The sequence below is a fragment of the Triturus cristatus genome, chromosome 9, assembly GCF_964204655.1.
Source record: "Triturus cristatus chromosome 9, aTriCri1.1, whole genome shotgun sequence".
In the NCBI taxonomy this organism is placed as follows: domain Eukaryota; kingdom Metazoa; phylum Chordata; class Amphibia; order Caudata; family Salamandridae; genus Triturus; species Triturus cristatus.
The window spans coordinates 1147886132-1147908428 of NC_140592.1; the positions used below are offsets into that span (position 1 = coordinate 1147886132).

General features: G+C 45.5%; 1 protein-coding gene across 1 annotated transcript in view; it reads right to left on the reverse strand.

Annotated features, from left to right (window-relative positions):
* VPS39 (VPS39 subunit of HOPS complex) overlaps window positions 1-22297 on the reverse strand; it is a 341156-nt gene that overhangs the window by 294529 nt on the left and 24330 nt on the right. The window contains exons 2-3 of the mRNA XM_085627090.1: window positions 19488-19553; window positions 15748-15812 (exon numbers count right to left, since the gene is read on the reverse strand). Of these exons, the coding sequence (XP_085483216.1) occupies window positions 15748-15812; window positions 19488-19553 (131 nt within the window). The remainder of the gene's footprint in view (window positions 1-15747; window positions 15813-19487; window positions 19554-22297) is intronic.

The window sequence follows — 22297 nt, forward strand, 5'->3', positions numbered from 1 at the left end:
GACATGAATGTGTTGTCTTCGCAGGTGTGCTGCCACTACTGCTAGGCACTTGGTAAACACCCGTGGTGCTGTGGTGACTCCGAAGGGGAGCACCTTGAATTGATAGTGCTGACAGTCCACTACAAATCTGAGAAACTTCCTGTGAGCGTTGTGAACAGGAATGTGGAAATAAGCGTCCTTGAGGTCTAAGGTGGCCATGAAGTAGTTTTGGGAGAGCAGTGGAAGTACCTGCTGGAGTGTGACCATGTGGAAATGGTCTGAGTGTATATAGTGATTTAGGAGTCTGAGGTCTAAGATGGGCCTTGGAGTTTCGTCCCTTTTTGGTATGAGAAAATATAGGGAGCAAACTCCCATATTTTTTTTGGTTGGTAGGAACTAGCTCTATCGCACTCTTTTGTAGGGCCTCTTGTTTTAGTAGTGCTAAACGTTCCTGTGACATTGGGCGTTGTTTGGGTGGAATGTTTGGGTGGGTAGATGTTAGTTCGAGGCAGTAGCCTGACCGAATTATTGCGTTACCCATTTGTCTGATGTGATGGTAGTCCAGACAAGAAGGAAATTGTGAAGTCTGCCCCCGACCGGAGTGGGATGATCTTGGGGGAGTGGAGGGAAGTCATTGGGCAGGGGTGGAGGCAGAGCGGAAGGTGTTTGTCTTGCCTCTGCCTTTATTATTGTTGCCCCTGTAGCCGCCTCTTTGGTAACCCCTTGTAGAGGTGGATTAGGTAGGAGCTTTATAGGAAGTAGAAGCGGTGCCAGAGGAGTAGCCACTGGAGGTGCTTCGAAAGGAAGAGCGGCGAAAGGAGCGCCTGGGAGGGTGCGATTGTAAGGCTCCCATAGACTTCGCCGTATCTGTATCTTTCATTTTTTCTATGGTCTCATCAACCTTTGGGCCGAACAGATGTTCCTGGTGAAAGGGGTGATTCAGGATGGAAGCTTGCACCTCTGGTTTGAAACCTGAAATCCGTAGCCAGGTATGCCGACGGAGGAGGACGCTGGTGTTAATTGCCCTGGAGGCGGTGTCAGCTGCATCTAGGGCACAGCGGATGGAGGTGTTGGTGATGGTTTTACCGTCCTGGATTAGCTCATTGGCTCTATTTTTATATTTATCAGGGAGGTGTTGCATTATTGCGTCTAATTCATCATAATGTGCCCTGTCGTATCTTGCCAAAAGCGCTTGTGTGTTTGCGATGCGACATATGTTGGCAGCCTGGGATGCAGTGCGCTTGCCCGATGCGTCCAAGAGTTTGGACTCCTTATCAGGTGGTGGTGCCTCGCCTGATGCCTGGGAGTTTGCACGCTTTCTTGCAGTGGACACTACTAGGGAATCTAGTGGTGCTGGCCCTCTGATGTAGGTGGGGTCTGTGGGGCAGCCTATATTTTTTGTCGATGCGAGGGTTGATGACCCGTGCTTGATGACGCCTTCAAGCATGGGCAGGATGGAAGTGAACCTGTGTGTTGTGTCAAAGGTATCTAAGAGGAAGTCCTCCTCCACGGGGTCAGTATAGAGATCCACACCGTGGTAGTGTGTAGCCCTCTGGAGTAGGTGGTTAAACCCCATTAAGTCTTCAGGTGGGGATGGTCTTGAAGGGTAGAGATCATCCTGCAGGACATTAGGGATGTCTGGAATGTTATAGTCGTCCCATGGGTCTGGGGAGCCTGTAGGAGTGGGGTCCCCTGTAGGTTGGTCATGGGGCTCGTCCCCTGTGTCATCATAGACATCATCATCATCATCCGGAGAGGGTGTGGGGGAATGATGAGGTGGGGGAGAAGGAGGAGGAGCCGGTGGAGGAGGGGGTGAAGGTATTCTCAAAGGGGAGGTAGCAAAGTCTTTCCTCTTTGGAGGTGGAGCAGGCTTGTCCAGAGGTCTCTTTTTGATGCGGAGCATCAAATGTCCAGCCTTAGGGTCCTTGACCAGTGTTTTTTGTAATGGATCAGGCCTAAATAGTTCTTCAGTGAGTGTCCGGTCCATCGGCGCCGAAGGCATCGGGCCATAGGCCTTATTGTCCTTGAGTCTGCATCAGTTCGTTGTCATGATCTGTGCGGCTTCGGAATGGCTGGTTGTTTACTCGTCTCAGAGATGACTTTTGGCTTTGAGGTGTGGGTGTCGATGGTTTTATGGTTTTGGGCGGCTCCGGTGTCGGTACCGAGGAGCTGGTGTTTGTTTTCGGCGCCGAGTGTTTCGGTGTGGAGCTCAGTGCCGAGGAGGAAGCCATTTTCTTTTTCGGCGTCAGTGCAGAGGAGTGTTTCTCGGCACCGACGGTAGGCTGGCTCGAGCCAGAGCCTAGTGTCCTTGGTCGTGCCTAGGCTCCAGGGCGAAGGCGTGACCGAAGCCTTTTTCAATGCCGTCGAGGGTGTGGGGTGGGGGTGGATGTTGGTACTCACGACCCTCTGTGCCGGGGGATGTCCTCGACATCTGAATCGTCTGCCTCGGAGGAGCTGACGAGGCCCTCCTCGGTGCGCTGTCCTTCGGGAGCGTCGACGCCTTCTCCGAAGATGTCGTCTGGGATCGCTGTTGACGAGTGTGCCATGGTTCTTCTCGCCCTTTGGTCTCGAATGGTTTTCTTGGACCGGATGGACTTGCACGCCGGACAGTCTCGAGCCTCGTGTTCAGGGGAGAGGCAGAGGTTGTATACCTCATGGAGATCGGTGTGGGAAATTTGGACCCACATCGAGGACACTTTTTGAATGGAGTCCTTTCCATCAGCCAGGACCGGAGCTTGGGTAGGCCCGAAGGCCCTAGTCGACGACCGGAATCGAAGACTTGGATCGATGAGAGCCGCGTTGAGTGTGGAGATCGCGATCGAAAACAATACCGCGAAAGGGGGAAAGGATTGCGCGTCGATAGAAGAACTGGAAACTGTTCGGAACCGGAGCGCGAAGATCACATCTGAGCCCGATGGCGGATAAAAAAAACAGTCTGAGGATTGAACCGAAGCCCATGCGCAATACGATCCAAAGGAGGAGTCACATACCTTGTGACTTCCAAAGACTTTCCAAGAGGAAAAACAACTGCAAACATCCGGGCCCAACACCAGATGGCGATCTATGCACAGTGTGTAATCTGCAGCTCATATGCCTCGAACCTGTTATTATAAGTAAAACTGCTTGGTTGCTTTTTCTTCACATGAGAACGGTCGGTTTTTCACATCCCTAGATTTACACCGCGACCTTAGTCTGAACACTGTGTGCAGGAGCCTTCAAGGTCAAATAACAATGTATGCTGTTGAATTCAGGTTGATCGGCCCACGCTCTAGACACAACAAGCACACAGCTGCAAATATCTGAAACTCGGGTGCCTTTAATATTGCATTGCATGCATGATGCTGGCACTTGGAGAAAAACTTTTCAAGACACAGAGAGCGTTGCTGATCCTGTGATGTGATTCACCTAAGCTGATCTTGGAGGTATGGGGTTTCCCATTCAAACCTAGAGACCTTCTATTATTATAAAACTAGCTTCAAGCCAGGAGAGGGTGGTATCCAAGGTGCTATAAGACCTGTTTCCACTATCATTATAGGATTTCTCCCTTTGTGTTTTATGGAATTGTAACAATGCTGATGGTATTATCTCTGATCATTTGTCTGTTTATGTTAGCCAAAATACTGCATCTCAGAGCACGTAGTTAAAATAAACATTTTAAACTTCTCTGTGTTTTGGATCACTCACGTTGTGGACTGATATGAGAATAAAGGATTAAGAGTGTTCTTGATTCCCACCATTCCTGAGAGTATCCTAAGTCGCTTGTTCTGGGTTGTCTAATCATTGGTAGCGTCGCTGTAGTACGGAGAACGAATGAGACACGGATGCTAGTCGGATAGGGGTTCTGGGTACTGAGGTGAGTTTTTTGGTACACCACAATTCACTGAGGTCCTGGTTTCCTGCGCATAGTTCTGTGCATGAGCAGAATCCCTGCAACAGTACCCTCCTTGTTCTCAACTGAAGGTCAACCCTATTCAGATTTTCAAAGCATGTCTCATTCTAAAAAGTGGTGGTTTATTTCACACAGCTTTACCTTCGAACACAGGTTAAAAAAAACGAACAAAAAAAAACAACGAATGAGTGGCCAGGTCATGACAGATACATTCTCAAAACATGCAATGACTTTTTATTTCAATCATTACAGATAGATTAAAAATTGCACAATACCGGACAGATCAGCCCACTAAATGTACATTATTATGCACTTCAATTGATATTCTTTCTCAGATTTGGCCCGGTTTCTAGAACATGGCATCTCAAGCCACTAAGATCACCACCTCTTACAAGCAATTCAGAACCCTGCTAAAAACATAGCTTTTCAGAGAAGCCTACACTTGATTGCAGCTCCGCCCTACTGCTAGTGCTCCCAGGGCTATGAAGCCTTTCAGTGAACAAGCGCTTTAGAAATTCCTAATAATGTAACATAAAGCTGCACTGAACAGAGTATTTTAAATCAGTGCAATTTCACAACTACTGTCCTTACTAGATTTTAGGAGGCTACTCCGGCGTTAGGGTCTTACAAAATAGAAGGGTCTTCCTCACCAGAATATTTGAAAAAATGCAGCAAACCAAGTGAATCACCGGGGTCTAGGGACACCCAGACACTTTTTGTATGTTACAGATAGTTTAACCCTATTTGATATAAGCAGTATATACACATAAGCAAACTGTGTACTTTATGCACTTCAAATCCCCTCATATGAAACTTCTCTTCAATTAATATGGTTTGGCCTACTTTTACAGGAGCCGGTACACTTCCTGGTCTATTTGTTATACATACCAAAGGAACATGGCATACTTAAAAGTACATTCAAGTGTCTCCATTTTAAAATGCAGGCCCAGAAAAAACCTTCAATCATCACCTCAACAAACACATTCAACAGATGGTTTCACATCATACTTAAATGTTTATTTATAGTATTCAGATGCAGCACAGCAGAATTATAGAGAGCACAACACTCCTGAACACCTAGTGCATACACTCATATGGGGTAAAATATATACATGAAGACATACATGCATGCACAAGGTTGCTCGCTGTCTTCCCTGTTGTTTGCCTTAGCGATGGAACCTTTGGCGGCACGGGCGAGGACAGGGAGGGTGTACAGTGGGATTAGCTGTGGTGAAGCGACCCATCATATATCATTGTACGCTGATGACCTCTTACTGTACCTGGAAAACACCGAAGAGGCCCTGGTGGGGGCTGTGGGGATGCTGTCGGGCTTTGGTAGGCTGTCGGGCCTCCGGGTAAATTGGACGAAAACTTGTGTTTTCCCGCTGCGGGCAGATACGCCGTATCCCCCTCCAACGGTGGATATGATCTGGGAGGCTACATGCTTCACTTATCTGGGGGTCCGAATCTATCATGACATCGCGAACTTGTTAGACGGTTATATAGGGCGTTGCATAAGGGCCCTGAAGGGGTGCATGACCTTTTGGGCCTCCCTTTCGTTATCAGTGCAGGGCCGGGTCGCATTGTTAAAGATGGTGGCTCTGCCTCGACTGCTCTATTATTTCCGCACCCTGCCAATCTGGGTCCCGCAGCGGATCTTCAAAGATCTGAGGACGTTGGTCATCGGTTTCCTATGGGGGACCAGACGTCGTAGGGTGGCCCTGACGACTCTGATGCGCCCCAAAAATCGAAGGAGGGTTGGCGGTCCCAGATTTCGAATTATATTACCTGGCGGCGCAGCTCCAAGTTTTGACACAGAACATTGCTAGAGCGTTTAGAGGCCCGGAACAAGGGAGGGGGACCGGCATCCAGAGACATATTTTATCTTATATAGTAATGCAACAGAAATTGGACCGGAGAGGCTTGTCTATAGAGGAGAGAACTGTTCAGCTGTGCTGGCGCAGGAGTATGAAGAGAGCGAAAGCAGTGTGTCCGTATGCTCCGGAGATCCCTCTGGGGATGCTGACGGCGTTACCGCATGGAGGCGACTGGTCCCCGTTGGCAGAGTGGGAGGAGTTGGGGCTGCAGATGGTGGGGGACCTCTATGTCGACAGGGTGCTTGCTCCCTTCGGGGAGTTGCAGGCGCAGTTTGGCTTCCCGGATGGGAGTTACCTCCTGCATGCGGCGGTGATTGCAGCGATACAAAAGCATTGGAGGGGAGGGCTGGTGGAACCTACCGCAAACGCGGCCTGCCAGTACGTGGTGATGGCGGCGGGAACGCTTAAGGCGGTGACCTGCCTCCACTCTAGAATGCTACAGGAGGGGTTAGAGCCGCTCACAGCGTTGAAGGAGACGTGGGATGAAAGCATAGGCAAACCCATTCCGGACACGGTCTGGAGCCATATTCTGCGAAGAACGTGGAAGGGTAGCAGGAATGCCCGTTTTCAGCAGGTCCATTTCTTCTTCCTACATAGGGCCTACATGACGCCGGGAAGGATTAGACGATACTTTCAGGTGCAGGAGGCGGCGTGCCCGAGATGCCTAGCGCTTGGGGCCGAGCTGGACCACCTACTATGGGGGTGCCCGAAGCTGGGGACATATTGGGCTGAGGTGGGAGAGCTTTTGAACACGGTCACGGACCGGGAGGTAGAATTCGACATGGCGGCGTGTCTCCTGCTCTGGTTCCCTCACACGGCAAAGACGAAGGTGACGAGCAAGTTCATTGACCTAGGTCTCATGTTGGCCCAGAGAGAAATCACATGGCACTGGAAGTCCCGGGAGGGCCCCTCAGTTAGGAGATGGACGGCTGAGCTGTTGAAATGGTCTGGATGTGAGAGTGTGCTCAGAAGGCGACAGGCTGTCAAGACAGGTAATGAAAAGGGATTGGAGTGGGCGAGGGCTTGGGAGATGATAGTACAGGCTCTGCAAGACTACCTACTGGAGGGTGCGGAGCACGACCATTCGGAAGGCGGGGTTCCCGGAGGCTTGAGAGACCACATGCAAAACCCGATCAATGGCGAACCATAGCGTCAGAACCCACAAGTATAACCCACAGCAGCAGCAGTTGGGGGGTGGGAGGGGTGGGGGGGGGGGGGGGGGGGGAGTTCATGGGGTGTAGTTGTAGGGATATTACGAGCGCTGGCAGACCGGCTCTCTGACCAAGGCCTAGAAGGGAGAGGGGTTTTGGAGCAGCTTTCCTTAGGTACCGCTAATGTGATGTTGGGTAGGCTGCAGGCGCTGCTAAGGTGGACCGGTGCGGTGGACAAGGATAATCCTGGTGCAGCCGACTCTGAGTGGCTGACCGTATTTGGCGGCGATTGTGGGGAGGGAGTTGGTTGGGTGTAAAAGCAGATACTACATTACGCTGTTCACCTGACGTCTCTGTGAGCTGATCGCCTGGACTCTCTGAGTCACTGTGCTGGTACGCCGCCCGGCCCCCGGGATGTGGGCTGAATGGCTGTGTGCATTGTTATAACGGCAGCTGAGCTTTGTGATGTCGAGCGTGTACAGGTTGACTTACTGGATGCCTTGTTTACAACTCTGCAATAAAAATATGTTTAAAAAAAAAAAGAAATGAAGACATACATGCATTCCTGTGTTGCACGTGCCCTACTGAGCCACTCACCTCTCCCACTCCATATCAGGCCAAGGCACTTAGACCCCACCCTGAGTATTAGTCTGTCACAGACATGCCCTACATCTCTACTCTGGCTACTACCAACGCCTTCTGGCTAGGAAGTCAAAGTTGTACAGCAATAGCTGGGGGAAATGCCTGCGGAAGATACCCCATATTTAAAAGTATGTGCTTGCCCTAGAACAAAAGGTTGCCCTCAGGGGTGTTGGTAGGCCTTAGAAGTTATTCATTGAAGAATACAAAAAATTGATGGATGGAATGCTTGAATTAATCTCACCCACTGATAATTATTTGGGCAGCATCCCTGCCCATTATTATTTTGCAAACCATGCCACCTCATGGGCTCAGCTATATGCAAATCACTCCTACTCCAATAGAACAGTCCCGTCCAAACTGCTAGGCCTGGTACTCCTTGAAATGAAACACTTTTTCTCTGACAGAGAGGTGTTATTTAGTCAGACAGACTTAAAATGTTTTACTTCAGGGTTTAATTACTTTGCACGATAGTGGAATGAGGATTTGAAGTGCTGCACATTTGATGATGACAAAGTTTCGGTTTCCCATCACTTTCATTTCCTTTTCAAAAATACACTTATTTATGCTTTTTTGGTTGAAATTTTACGCTATGCATCACAAAACCAGGAACAAAAGAGCAGTGATGTTCACACATCTGCAGAACAATGTAATTAATTGAGAAGGACAAGGCCAACAAAATGCAGGAAGATAGAGTAGTGTACATGATACACCAAACAGTAAATTGACAAACCGTTATATAAAAGACAGATTTTTTTTTTTATTAAGTAGGAAAAATTCGCAAATTAGGGCAGGATAGAGCCTTATGCAGAGAACACAAAGTATGAACACGAGCCCCTACATAACGGTCAACTAAAGTATATATATATATATATATATATATATATATATATATATATATTATTTTTTTTTTAAATCACACCGTTTTTTGGTGAAATGCGACGTTTTCAGAACCGTTTTACACCAAAAAAAACAAAATTACCATCAATTTCTTTATTGTTGACTTTACGAACAACATCTTAGGGTTGATTAAGAACCTATATGCCGTTTACTAACCAACATTCGTATGGCCCAAGTCAAACAACTGAGACTTTCAACTATGCCAGCCTTTTCGGTTACTAACCACTAGCTACAAATAGTATCCTCTTCCTGCCCGCGGAACCGGGGCACAGAAGACGGAGTCAGCACAAGTTGCAGACAGCACTTTGCTAAGGTAGGAGTTTAACTAAAGACTTGGATCCTCTTCACAGGCTCACTAGCCTAACGCTGGTCCTTTTTAGGTCTCGCCTAGCCAGCGTGCATGCGCTGCCCTAGGAGAGGGCTCTTGGAATCACTTCAGAGTTCCAAGAGCCTTCTCCATGTGGGTGTGCCCCCTCCCACAAATTCCATTGGCCTTTGCGTGTGGCTTTCAATAATTGAAGCAAAAGCAGTTGATGGACAGAATGCAGTACAATGTCATACCTTCACCCCAGTACAGAGATCTGGGCATAAATCCATCTTTTTTTGCTCACCATGCCATACCAGTTTGAACCCAGCCATATGCAAATCAGTCTTGACCCTGTGCCCAATGGGAACAGTCCAGCCCGAACTGCCAGGCCAGGTCCTCCCTGGACTGGAAACAAGCATCCTAGGACCGGTTTCGGGGTTTCACCCCTCTTCAGCCAAGATAGCTTGATTCCAGTGGCATGGAGAGCACGGGACCACCGACTGAGCATACCCGTCCCACTCGGGGTGACAAATGCAAAAACAACAGTTGATGGACAGAATGCAGAACAATGTCATACCTTCACCCCAGTACAGAGATCTGGGCCTAAGTCCATCGTTTTTTTGCTCACCATGCCATACCAGTTTGAACCCAGCCATATGCAAATCAGTCTTGACCATGCTCCCCATGGTGACAGTCCAACCCCAACTCCTAGGCCAGGTCTTCCCTGGACCAGAAACAAGCATCCTGGGATCGGTTTCAGGCTTTCACCCCTCATCAGCCAGGCTTGCTTGACTCCAGTGGCATGGAGAGCACAGGACCCACGTCCATAATTCGTTGCTGGCCTGGACGTTCGGTCTGGACTGTTCCCATGGGGCACAGGGTCAAGACTGATTTGCATATGGCAAAAGAACGATGTATTTAACCCAGATCTTTTGACTGGGGGAGAATGTTTGCATGGTCAGCATTCCGCCCATCATTTGTTTGCTGTAACACTTTTCAATAATTGAAAGCACGCAAATGGCCAAAACGGCTGCATGTCCCGCCTTCCCTCAAAACTTTCACTCCCATGGTCTAGGTGTCTCGGGAATGCGCAGGGACGCGTAAGACTGGCAGCTGGTCATGGATCAGGTTACTAGCGCGGTCGCTTGCACTTTCGCGGCCGCGCTTATTATTAGTTATCTATAGTTGCCAGTCAATCCCTTTTCATTTGTGCGATAAATATCCTTTCAATTGTCATACTCGTAAATGTGTCACAGTTATAAGCGTCTTTGGTGTTCTGGTGCCACCATGTGGAAATTCATTTTTGTACAATTGGAAATAATCCACACGTGCGGCAGAGATGGCTTGTACCTACGTTATAGGCAGGTCACTTCCCAAGAATGCAGTACAGCAGGCTTCGAGACCCCGCTCTTCTCAGGGTATGCCAGCCCTCCCTTCAGTGCAGCCACCACACGGTCATCTAGCCAACCAAGCGGTATGGGCCCACACTCCCGGTGGCAGCTCGAGCAATGGTGCCAACGTGTTGGGGCCACCTATAACGGGCAGTAGTGAAGAGCATTTTACTGTAAGAACCAATAGTACTGCTTTCAACTCACGCTGCCCCTGAATGTCTTGATTCATTATGGGAGGGAGTATAGTAAGATTTCCTTTATGTATATATATGCTCAGCTCCTCCCCGTCCATCCTCGCCCTGTCATTGGAGTACATTGAGACACATAGATATTGGTGGTAAAGGACTCCTCTCTTGTGTACATCTTCTTGCCACCTGTAGCTCACAGGCTCAACTCTGGGCCAGATCACAGGCTTGCATTTTACAGAGATGAGTAACACCGGACCCGGTGTCACCCCCGCTGTGGGGTGCTAGCGTGACCCTGACATGCCATTATTTGATAAATGTGCGCCCCGTCTCCACAGGATTGATAGAGCAGTGACTTGCAACTGGAAGCACATCACGACATGTTGTCCTGTGTTGATAACACTCCCTGAGTCTGTAATTCCCCACACCGCACCTTTAAGAGCTGAACACACATTCCTGGCAAACCCAGGAGACAGCTTCGGAAATACAGCCATCTTCTGGGGTTGGTACAAAGGGAAGCTTTGCAATCTATCAGTGCCCAGGCCATACGATCACCCCAAAGCAATTCCATAGCCTATTGGATACAAAACGTGTTTTCAGAATTTGAACTTCTGGCAGCAGAAGTTGTCCAAGATGCGTCAGGAATTATGGGACACCTCACGCCAAAGGACGGGTCCTAAGAGCTGGGCCAGGACATGGCAGGAAATCATGGACAACGTCAATGCTGTGACCTCCAGTGTGAATGATGCGGACTGCTGCAAACAAACCTATAATGACCTAGAGTGGAGAGTGAGGTGCCTGGCCTGCATCGGACCGCCTCCTGGAACCCTGGGGGAGGGGAGGTCGTTCTTCAACCATGCCAATCTGGAGATATTCCACAAATAGTGACCACCACAATACTTCAAAGTGTATTTGATATAAATTCAGTTTACTAAGCTTCACAAATGTCATCATTTATTGATGACATAATTCATATTGATCAAATTCCCTACCGGCCCAAGTGTTCCACGATTTTTCACTCGCTTCTTCAAACGGTTTGAAATGTTTTATCCGTACAGATATCATACACAGAGTCTGTAAGACACTCTGACAGACTCTGTGTAACGTCATTCAACAAACTACAGTTTTCTTCAGGCTCTATTTCAATCAAGTTTCCGGGAAGCACTGACTTTTAAGGGAGATTTGTTCTTAGAGATATCTGGAGTCCTGTGACATGGCAACCCGCCTTGGTCCATAATAAGCCCTCTTGCATAGCGCCTACTGCTATCACCTCCATGGACCCTGGAAGCACTCCACACCATGACACAATTTCACAAAGCATAATTTCACTCAACACCACAGTTCCAGGCCACACAATTCAACTCCACACATTTTCAATACACACCACATAATTACACACCAAACAACATATTTCAACTCCACAATCCACAACGTACCTCCAATCCACACCATATAGTGGCACCACCTGAGCACCAAACATCACTCACCACCACCATTTTGTATCAGCGCACCACCTAAGCATCACCTAAACATCACATCATCTGCCCTCGGAATCTGGCATCTGTTGATTCTCCCCTAGTGACCGTCCACTGCTCGTGTTCTAATTAAATTACTGTTTTACAACCTCCAATCCCCCGTTATTTATGTCTCGCTCCCCCATAACAAACAGAATTATAACAAACAAGCATGACAACAAGCAGGAAGAAGTTTCCAGCAGTGCAAGTACAAAAACACTAGAAGACATTTTTTATGTTAAAATCAATTTTTAATCAGGTTGTTCAGTTGTATATAATGTCGTCTTGGTTTGTATAAAGGTAACAAAAATGCTTAACACTTTTTATTATAACTTTTCAACATGATGCACAACAGCCACAATGCTGTACAACATAGCCAAAGGTTCTGGCTAAACACATAAGGTCCCAAGGCGAGACCTATTGGCTATGCCAATGCTTGTTCGACCTTCGCTCTCCTCAAACAGAGAGAGTCCCGCCACCCGTCCCTGAGGGAGAACAATCATCTCCATCATAAGGTATTCTCTCCCCTTTCTGTTTATTACAAAGGGCACCCTTTTCAGAACCTCTGACCGCACGATGCGTACAGCTAAAATCAGATGTAAATGCTAGCTAGACACTATTAACTTATCTCGTACCAGCGCACGCAGTGTGAAAATTACCATCACGCGTCTGTACACGTTTAAGCAATAAGCGCCGCGCACTACGTGACTACCAGAGTAGCCCCAATAACAAAGAATAAAGAGCAAGAAACCACCGCCCTTCCTTGTGGGACAATAATCACCTCCATGCCAAGGTACTCTCTCTCCTTTCTTTTCAGAACTTACGACCGCACGATATGTACAGCAAAGATCTAATGTAAATGCTATCTCGGCATTTATTGAACCCATGCCTGCGCATGTAGTGTAAATATTACTATCACGCGTCTGTACATGGTTTTTAAGCCATAAGCACTGCGCACATACGCGACTACCAGAGTAGCCCTAATAGTTTAAAGAATGAAAAGTAAGCCACTTCTACAAGATTGTTATGTCCCTTACTCCTATTCACACCGATAGAGGTAAGATAGCCATTTAAACTCTGGAACATCTCAGTTCCCGTTTTTAAGAAATAAGAAATTCTTTTAATACCTACATCCGCAGCACATATGAGACACTGTCGCTAGCACTGCGCATGGTACGTGCTCCGAGCACTTGCTTCTACACTAAATATTAACTACATATCACAAATAGCTTATTAGGTTCCCAACAACTGACTAGGAACATTTATATAATATCTGAATTCCAGCCTCCCTGTTTTTAATGTAAAGTTGTCCAATGTCCAGTAGCACCCAGAGATTTATATGAGTAAACAGCATTTTTCCAAATTCTGTAAGGCATCATTATATAGATTGTAATGCATCTGTTGTTGTTTCTAGAACTCACATAAGAAGATGAGCGAGTGGGCTCATCGATGAAGAAGGGTAAGTGAACTACTTACTCTCAACTCGCTACTGCGAGGTAGCCTGTTACAACAATCAAGGAGTTGTGAAGCACGCTACTCACCCGTAAGTGTCTAAAGGCGCGGGGGGTGTTACAACTTGGTTGTGAAGTAGGCCAGCAGGCCAGTAGGGGCACCAAAGGGCCGAAACATGTCAACCAGTCACGACCTTCACTAGTAACTCTTCCACCTAGCACCACCTACGCTTTTAACCTTACACCATCCTTGGGAATTAAAGACCACACTGAGGATCGGAGGTCAATTTAATCACACTCCAAACACACCCTCGCACTTTCCAATGACAACTGTTGAAAAACCCAGATAGTCTCCCTACAGGTGGAGGAAAGCATATCACTTGGAGAACTGAACACTCTAGTGAATGAAAAAGACCCAGTGATGATGCTTTTCATGTCACCAACAGGGCGGAGAACCAAAATATACCGCACCGTATGTTCAATGTGAATGAGGGTCTTTAAACGATGAGATCCCAAGACCCTGGCAATACAAAGGACATGCGAGTCATTCTCCTTTGATATCTAGTATTGTGTGTGGTCAGTTAAAATAGATTTGGTAATTAGGGATTGTTGGTAGTACTCGTGACTGAAGAGGTAGTCAAAGGCCTAGAGGTATCGCTATTGTATTAGGAGGGCTTGATCTACACCTATAAATGCTTGGGAGTATTCTTATTACCGATACCGCATGCATTTTTGTACCAGGTTTATTAAACCAAATGCCACCTACCCTTCACAGTCACTCCAAGGTCTTGAAATGCAAAGCCTTCTGCAAAAAGTATAAGACAGGTCCTGGTCCCAACTTTCACTACAAAATGTAGGAGCTAGAACAATTTCTATACTAGTGATAACCATCCACGTAGAGACGGTTGCAGTAAAAGAGCTATTCACACAGACCAAGGGTGGCATTGGTCTGAAGGTGGCCATGAGGAAACTGTCTAAGAAACTGAAAAGTCTCCTTATTAGTGCAGTCCTCTGGGCATTATTGGTTCACTCCAGTTTAGTTTTAACACCACCCACTGCCATCCTAATGGTTACAACAAAAGCAGCTGAACTGACGAACTGTAATTTTTTGCTTAGGCGATGGCACAAAAGATCTAGAAAAGTATGGCCATGATCCACTAATATGAATTTTATCCTAGATGAATGCCCGTACTTTTTATTATGAAAGTTGTTCTCTCGAGACGTTTTAGCCCTGCTGTTGGTTGATCCATCCAGATTATTGTCCATAATGGTACTGAAGTCTCCAGCCATAATACCAGGAACAGAGAATGCCAGTAATTTTTGAAAGACCACTTTGAGGGGCTCAATATCCTCCACGGTAGGTCCATAATATCCCACCAGGCATATCTTTTACTTTAGAACTGTAAGTTAGCAATAACCCATCTGCCCATCTGGTCAGTCTCATTTTCCTCTAGGGTTGCCTCGAGCTGTTTTACTAAAATAGCTACCACTTTCACATGAAAATTTTGATCAGTGCAGACAACTTGTCGGACCCACTTCTGTTTACTGAATAAATCTAGACACTCCTTCCTGGTTAAATGAGTTTCTTGCAAAACTATAATTCGAGCAGTTGAATCCCCTAGATACTGAATTAGTCTAGCACATCTATCTGTCCTTAGACCATCAACATTCCATGATAAAATTGAGCCCACCATCACGATCCAAGTCCTAGAGTACCCCTATCAATATCTTTATTGTAGTGCTGGGCTGTATTTTGAAAAAAATAGCATGAGATTGGAGGATTTTTTTCTCTCTTTTCCACTATATGCCCCCCACCTAGTGCACCCCACCGCTCACTTCTGAAGCCATGAGAACTCTCATGGCCTATAAAAAGCCCTTGGAGTGCTCATTATTGGGTGTACATATACACATTTAAGTAAATACCTAATAAAAAGGAAAGACTTCTAAAAGCATGACTCCTGGTAATTTCAACAGTACCCATGTGTGCTAATCTTATCCTAAAATTATAATCAGTCAATTGATGGACGCAAGGACTTTATAAAATGTGCTCGTGTTACAATACCACACCATGCAAATTTGGGGGGGGGGGGGTGGGGGGATAAAATATTTCTGTTTTTTAGGTGATCAAGGACAGAAATCGTGATTTAAGTAAACCCACATGGTCTACATTACTAAATAAAGGCGTAGCATAGATGGAGCTCATCTCAAATGAAAGAATCCATATGCAGGGTATTGTTGCAGCGTAAATCAAAGCTGTGCCCTGCTCTACAATGTTTCAGACATAAATAGAGCCATCTTTGTAGGCAGTCTCACAAACAATTCTTCCAAGTAAACACACAATAATCATGACTTCTGAAAAGACTACTGGGGAAAATAAGCATGACTCATTGTCACTTTGCTTTCACTCCCCAGGAACAAATGTCTTGCTTGGTTAACTATCTTTGAATGGAGATTTTCTACCCACCTGTTGTATTTTCTTGGAAAAGTTCTTGTTGGATTTTTCCAGTGTCACTTCAAACTTGTTGCACCCTAATGAGCAAAGTAAAATGCATTTAGGAACTGCAACACAGCAAAACAAATTAAGCATTTATTTTAAAGAGTATTTTAGGTAAAAAAAAATATTAGAACCATAAACAATACATTACAGTAATAAAATGTTGTATGATTAAGTCCATTTAAAGGAATTATTACGTACTGAAACAGAAAGCCAAATTTTTCAAGTAACCAAAATGCATTGATGTTGCCCATTGGGTTGTCAGAAAAATGCTGTTTTAGCAGGACATGAGTCAATAGAGGGACTTGTAATTCTTACCTCAGGACTGTGGGCTTAACAGACATTGCAAGCATCAGGAGAAGATGGTGCATTCCTCATGTAGTCTTGCAGCATGGGCACTGCATCAGTGTGTGCTTAGGCATACTCGCTGTCAAGACAGCAACAGTGTTTTCGTGATCGCAGCCACCTGGGGGTCTCTAGGAGCTGTGCAGAGCATTGGGCGAGAAGGGCAGGGATGAGGCTGCAAAGTTCAGCGCTGGGCGAAGGAAGTCAAACTTGGGCTTTTTCTTTCCTGTGCTAAACAGATATCACGCGGAACAAGTAACAGGCATGGATGAGCATTATAAACGTCCCTTTGCAGGATGAAGGTAGGTTCAGAGAAGTCTATCTGAAGTTATCAATTCAAGATGAAGTTAATTTTCGGTTAAAGTCATATATTAGGAGGCATCTACAAGTGATGGGTGTGTCACAATTGTTCCCTTGCTTTTCATTACGTTCAACGCCTTGCTGCTTTTTTTTGCCCCTGGTTTTGCTTTTCGATTTTTGCTTCTTGCATTTGGAACTTCTGCTGGATCTACTACTACTTGGCTCATTCCTCCTCCCTGTGGTCAGGGGGAGTTTAGTGCCTGGCTATTAACTTCAGCATTAATCTTCATCTTCAAGATTTCCAAGGAGTCATTTTTAACCTCTGTGTTCTTTCCTCCTAACTGGGACCCTCTTCAGGAGACACTTGAAACCTTTCTTATGTACTGTTCCGTGCAGGGTGGTATGTGGCTAGAGAGAATTCACCCCTTCCTCTGGCAGTCAAGACCGATACACAATAGTTCCTTATCAGCATCCAATCCTTGACAGTAATAACAGTGGAAGACTAAGGACAACTACCATCAAGCGTTCTCACTGACATGCCATTGAGCAAATCACTGAATTTCATATAGACATGTGTAAGGAGAATCAATTTATCCATGTTATACCACCGTATGACAGCATACTGACCCATCACATTTCATTACCAAAAGTGTAAACTTAGCATCTGGCAGTTAAATTACCCTTCTGATAATACGCACAGCCTCATTTCCACAGCATACCTGGTCTGCCCTGATGTTGCTTTCAGGGTTACGTGCTCTGCTGTTTACTAAGAGATAGGAGTTACAATATTTAACAAAGGTAAAACAGGCAAGCACACCTTTGCCATTCAGGTAGCCCAAATGTGGAAAGCGAATAGATATAATGAAACAATCACGGACCACAATGCTTTTAGGCACAACTTGAAAACGTAACACTTTCTGTATTAGATATGGGGTTATAGTACAGTGTGATGTTAAGAGGTTCTGCGATTATCACCAGAAGGGCATTCTGCTGGCAACCGTCACGCTCTAAAAGTCTTACCAGGACTGACTGTGACAGAATGAACCATTTGCAAAGAAACATCAATTCCCGGCCTCTATATAAAGTGTTTTAATCTGGTTCACTGTTCATACATTTTTACACTGAAAACAGTTACAAACGGCATATGTGAGTAATCCAAATTTAATGATGCGAGTCCCTTGAAGTCAAATACCCCAGATCATCAGTGGTTCTTAACCTTTTGCAGACCACTACTAAAATGCTTCATCGCCAAGCTACACTAAGATGATTACATTGGGACAAACTCAAACAGTAAAAAGCTTTGCCTAGGACCAATGCACTACGATACTTTTAATGGAACCAATTTAAGGACTAAACTCATCCAGTCATAACCAATCAAGCACTTACCTTGACAAAGCTTTGTCTAAAACCAATTTAAGCACTAGAATGAATCGATTAGGACTACATTTGGAACTAAAATGGTCTCTCTAGGACCCACTATAGCAAAGCAAGAATTGGTCTATGAATAATTCAAACACTTAAAAGCTTCATCTATATTCAACTCAGCACTACAATGCTTTCATCTTCAACACATTTAATGAACGATGTGCTTTTAAACCCTAAGAGTGGATGATGGGGTCGGTCAACATAAGATTTAGGTAAGGGAATTCTAGGTTATTACATGCCTTGATTCTTCCAGAATTCACTTTTGAGAATATTATTTTCTACTCTAACCAAACGTCTAATATGAACTTTTTCAGATACTGGAAGGGGGCCCTGGACTTCATGAATCAGCCCTGTAAAATCCCTTTTATGAACGAACGCACACAGACGTTTTAATCAGGTGAAATGAGAAAGACTTATTAAAAAGGTACAAACAATTGTATGACCAAGACAGCCAGTCATATAACAGTCCTAGACTCAATTATAATCTAGTAAAGAAGACAGTCATTGTTTTAAAGGCATATCCGATATAACCTGGGGCCAAAAATGCACACCAATTTTCATAAAATGCAGAGTATGGGGGAAAGAACACTCTCGAATTACACAAAAGAACCCAAAAATTGCTACTGAGGTGATTTGTATTTATTTCTCAAATGTTTTGGTCATAAATCACCATATATTGACGCTTCATAGAAGATAGATGAAGGTTGCTCCAGAAGGAGTGAGAGGGAGAGATTGTGATCATGAGTGGGACAGATATAAAGGGGGGACCCAGATATGGAAGAAAAATTACCACGGGCAGTACGTTTTAAACACATGTTAATCCTTAGCGAAGTGGCTACAGTTTTCCAATGACACTAGTTCACAACTGTGCCTGTCCTTCGCAAGTAGTTTAACATTTTCTTTAAAATGTTCTTGTTAGATGCCTAGAGATATAATTTGTGAGATGGGCAGGGTTGTGGTGATGTTAGGTACAGGACCACTTTGGGGGGGGGGGGGGGGGGAGGAAGGGAGGGGGGGGGGCTGGGGAAGAGAGGTAAGTTGACGTTTCGACCCTGGTGCATAGAGGGTAAATTACATCCTCAGCGGGTGGGTCTTCCTCAGGACAGGGAAGCAACCTGTAATGATGTGGAGTCATGATACAGCCCCGTAAATTAAGGTCCGCACTGTATTTGCGGCGTAATTAGAATTTAATTCAAAGGGTTGTGGCTGCAGTTTCTCTGAAATAATCCAGGGTGAGTGTATCGCCTAGTGAGTCTGATTTGAAAGGTTCAGGCGCAGCCCGGGGGATCCATGCTGCTCTGCTTCGTGTAAGAGACAGCCAGTCAAGCATCAAGTGCAAGTTTTACCAGTACCAAAGGTTAGCGCATTTGATGGCCATTTACCTATTCTACATAACAGCACACATCCTTTGAGGACCAGAAAGGCTGGATTGCTTTATTCATTCTCTGACTTGAAGATGTGGCACAAGTATCACAATATATGTGCATCTGAAATGCATACAAGTTTAGGTTAGAAGTCTAATAAGGGGTGGGGGTCAGGTTGGCGTCTGAGGCTTTCTGGTCATAATGGAGAACTAGCCAAACTGTCCCAGGCAAAAGATAAAGTTGTAGCAGTAAAATGTAATGGGGGTTATAACTCACCGGTCTCTTTCTTGATCCTATACAGAAGGAGATGACCTTGCTTGGTACCAATAAGAAGCCATTCCTCTGCAAGGAAAAATAACCAATATTACTTAGATCATAATTCTTTAATTCTACTTTCTTCACTTTGAAGTACATTAATGTGTTCCTAATCCCATCTAGCCAGAGGTGAGGAGTCAAAAGATAGAATAAAATTTAAAAAGCTACATCCGTCAACGACCAGCAGGTCACAATTTGTTCAAGATATGTAAAGAAACCACATACATGCACAGAGAACCTCTCCAAGATTGCAGGAGCTATTTGCGGTATTGTTCACATAAACACATCACTTCAGAGGTTAGTTCCGACATGGCCCAAACACCTTTGTCTCCTTATCACTGACTCGTCTTAGACAATGCTTCCCTAGTACTTTGTGACCCAAAAAGAGTTCAATAACATTTCAGGAGTTGCTAGCCTTTCTTACCCATTCTGTTACAAAAGGCTTCATATGCCAGAGTGTAGCCTCCCTTACTGTCTGCTTCCCATCACTGGCAGTTGTGTCTAGCCTCCATTTCATCAAGCTCCCCATCCTTCTTAACCACTGTTCACTCATTTAACAATGCATCTTAAGTACCTCTGATACAAAAATGATCTTGGTATCTTTTTACTAATGCCTTGGCTCTGGTAGGCTGTCAAATCGTGGAACTCGTAGTCAGTGATGACCTATGACTATGTCATGGTGGCAATGCTCCTGCAATGTGCGATGCACTAGGGTTCTTGCTGACCCCGCTCTTAGGCGCCACAGGGCACACAAGGGCTACTTGACCTCAACTATAGTGGTTGTTTTCCCTTAGCACATTAAGGTCTGTCGTCCTACATGGCTTTGCAAACTTGGCTACATACACCACCTCCGCACTTGCCTCTCAGGGTAGAAAAGGTCAGCAGGCAAAGTCTTCTCAAGGGGTATTGTAAATGTATAGACGCCAAGTACTTAAACAATATGCAGAATAACTTGCTGTCCAATCTAATGCTGGTCATAATAAAAAGATAAGTATTTTTTTAATATCACAGTAAAACAAACAATTACTACACCGAGTAATGTAGAGTTCAGGTAGAATGTTTGACTTACTACAACCAAAGGGCTCTAGTCAGTTTCTATAGCGTGTACACCAACTACAGTGTTATAACAGTTGTTACAGTTCCCACACCAATACAGTGATCTAGCAGCAACGAGACAATAATAGGCAGGAATCAGGCACATGTACAAGTTCATGAATAGGCTGTGTGAGCAAATACTATGTTCAATAATCCATGGGTCAGGTTGCGTCATAGCTTGAATAACAAGCATAGGCATAGCCAATAGGTCTCGCCTTTGGGACCTTGTAAGTGTTTAGCTAGACCTATTGGCTTTGCTAATATGTTTAAGCTATGTTGTAGATAAGCGAAGCTTGTGTGTAGCAAAGTTATAGTAAAAAGTGTTGTAAGCATTTTGTTATCTTTGCTATAATTAAGATGATATGTATAATCGAACAACCTTATTTAAAAAAAGAATATAAAAAGGTTTATTTTTTTATTTTTTGGGGGGGGAATGTTGGCAACTATTTCCTGCCTGTTCTATTGGTTTGTCTATCTCGACACATCATGACTGCTCAGTCGAGTCCCTGCCAGTTCTGGCTGCTCGTGGCAGCTTTAGTGACAGCAAAACCACACCAAAGCCTTGTATCCTGTAGCAGTCCCCTGCACCCACGACAGGTCAAGCCCCAGATCACGAAACCCCATTAGAGCGACGGAGCGCATTCATAATACTGAAAGGATTCGCGGCTTTCATTGGTGCAGCAGGTGCTGTGGCCCTGGGGCACCCCAATCAGGCCTGTTTTACGACCAAAACAGTTGCAGTGGGAGAAATTTTCCTTGCTGTGCCGCCGTTTACTGGTAACGCTGAAATACAGGTATATGTGTAGATATCAGCGCTCAGAAGGTACCGGAAGGAGCCATTAGGCGCTTTGGAACACACCTAAAATATGTATGACTGACAGGAGCTATTACACTGACTTTTCTATTTTTGCCAATGTTAGACTGCAATAGGCGAGTGTGTGGAAGGGCGGGGCTGAGTGAGATAAGATTAGGTAGTTTATATTACGAGAAAGAGCCATTGCATCATACTTGAGGTACTTTTGAGGTATTAGAAAAAAAGAGAGGAATAGATGGGAGTGAAGGGGGAGGAGGGGGGAAAGCGGAGTAGGGGGTAGAGAAAGGATGGTGGTGGGAGGCGGACCTCCTGGGTAGGACATGCAAGAAGTTAAAGTTTAAATGAGAGAGAGGGTCGGTAGAGAGGCAAAGGTGAAAGAAGTGTATAAGAGGGAGAAGCGAAGAGAGAGAAGGAGAGGAGGGGAAGCGTCGGTGGAGGAGAGGGGTTAAACAAGAGAATGGGAGATAAGAAAGGGGAAAATAGAAGGAAGGTTAAAGAGGCAACACTGAAGGAAGTTGGAGGAGAAGTGTAGAAAATAGTGATGAGGAGGGGCAGAGAAAATGAAGCTCGGGAAGAGTTATAGAGGAGAGGTAAGAGTATATGCAGGATTTGAGGGGAAAGGAAATGATCAGGTGAGAGGTGGGCAGCAAAAGACAAGAAGAGGTGGACTAAAGGGTTGACATAAGAACAAAAGGAGTGGTGGGGTGGGGGGGATGAGAGATGGCGGAGAGAGGTCAAATGAAGGGCGGGTGGAAGAGGGATGAAGGCAGTGCAAGAAACTAGGGAAGAAAACGGACATGGGTGGGAACGGGAGGGAGGCGGTTTGAGGGCTGAATACGAGAAGCAGACCTAAAAAGGTGAA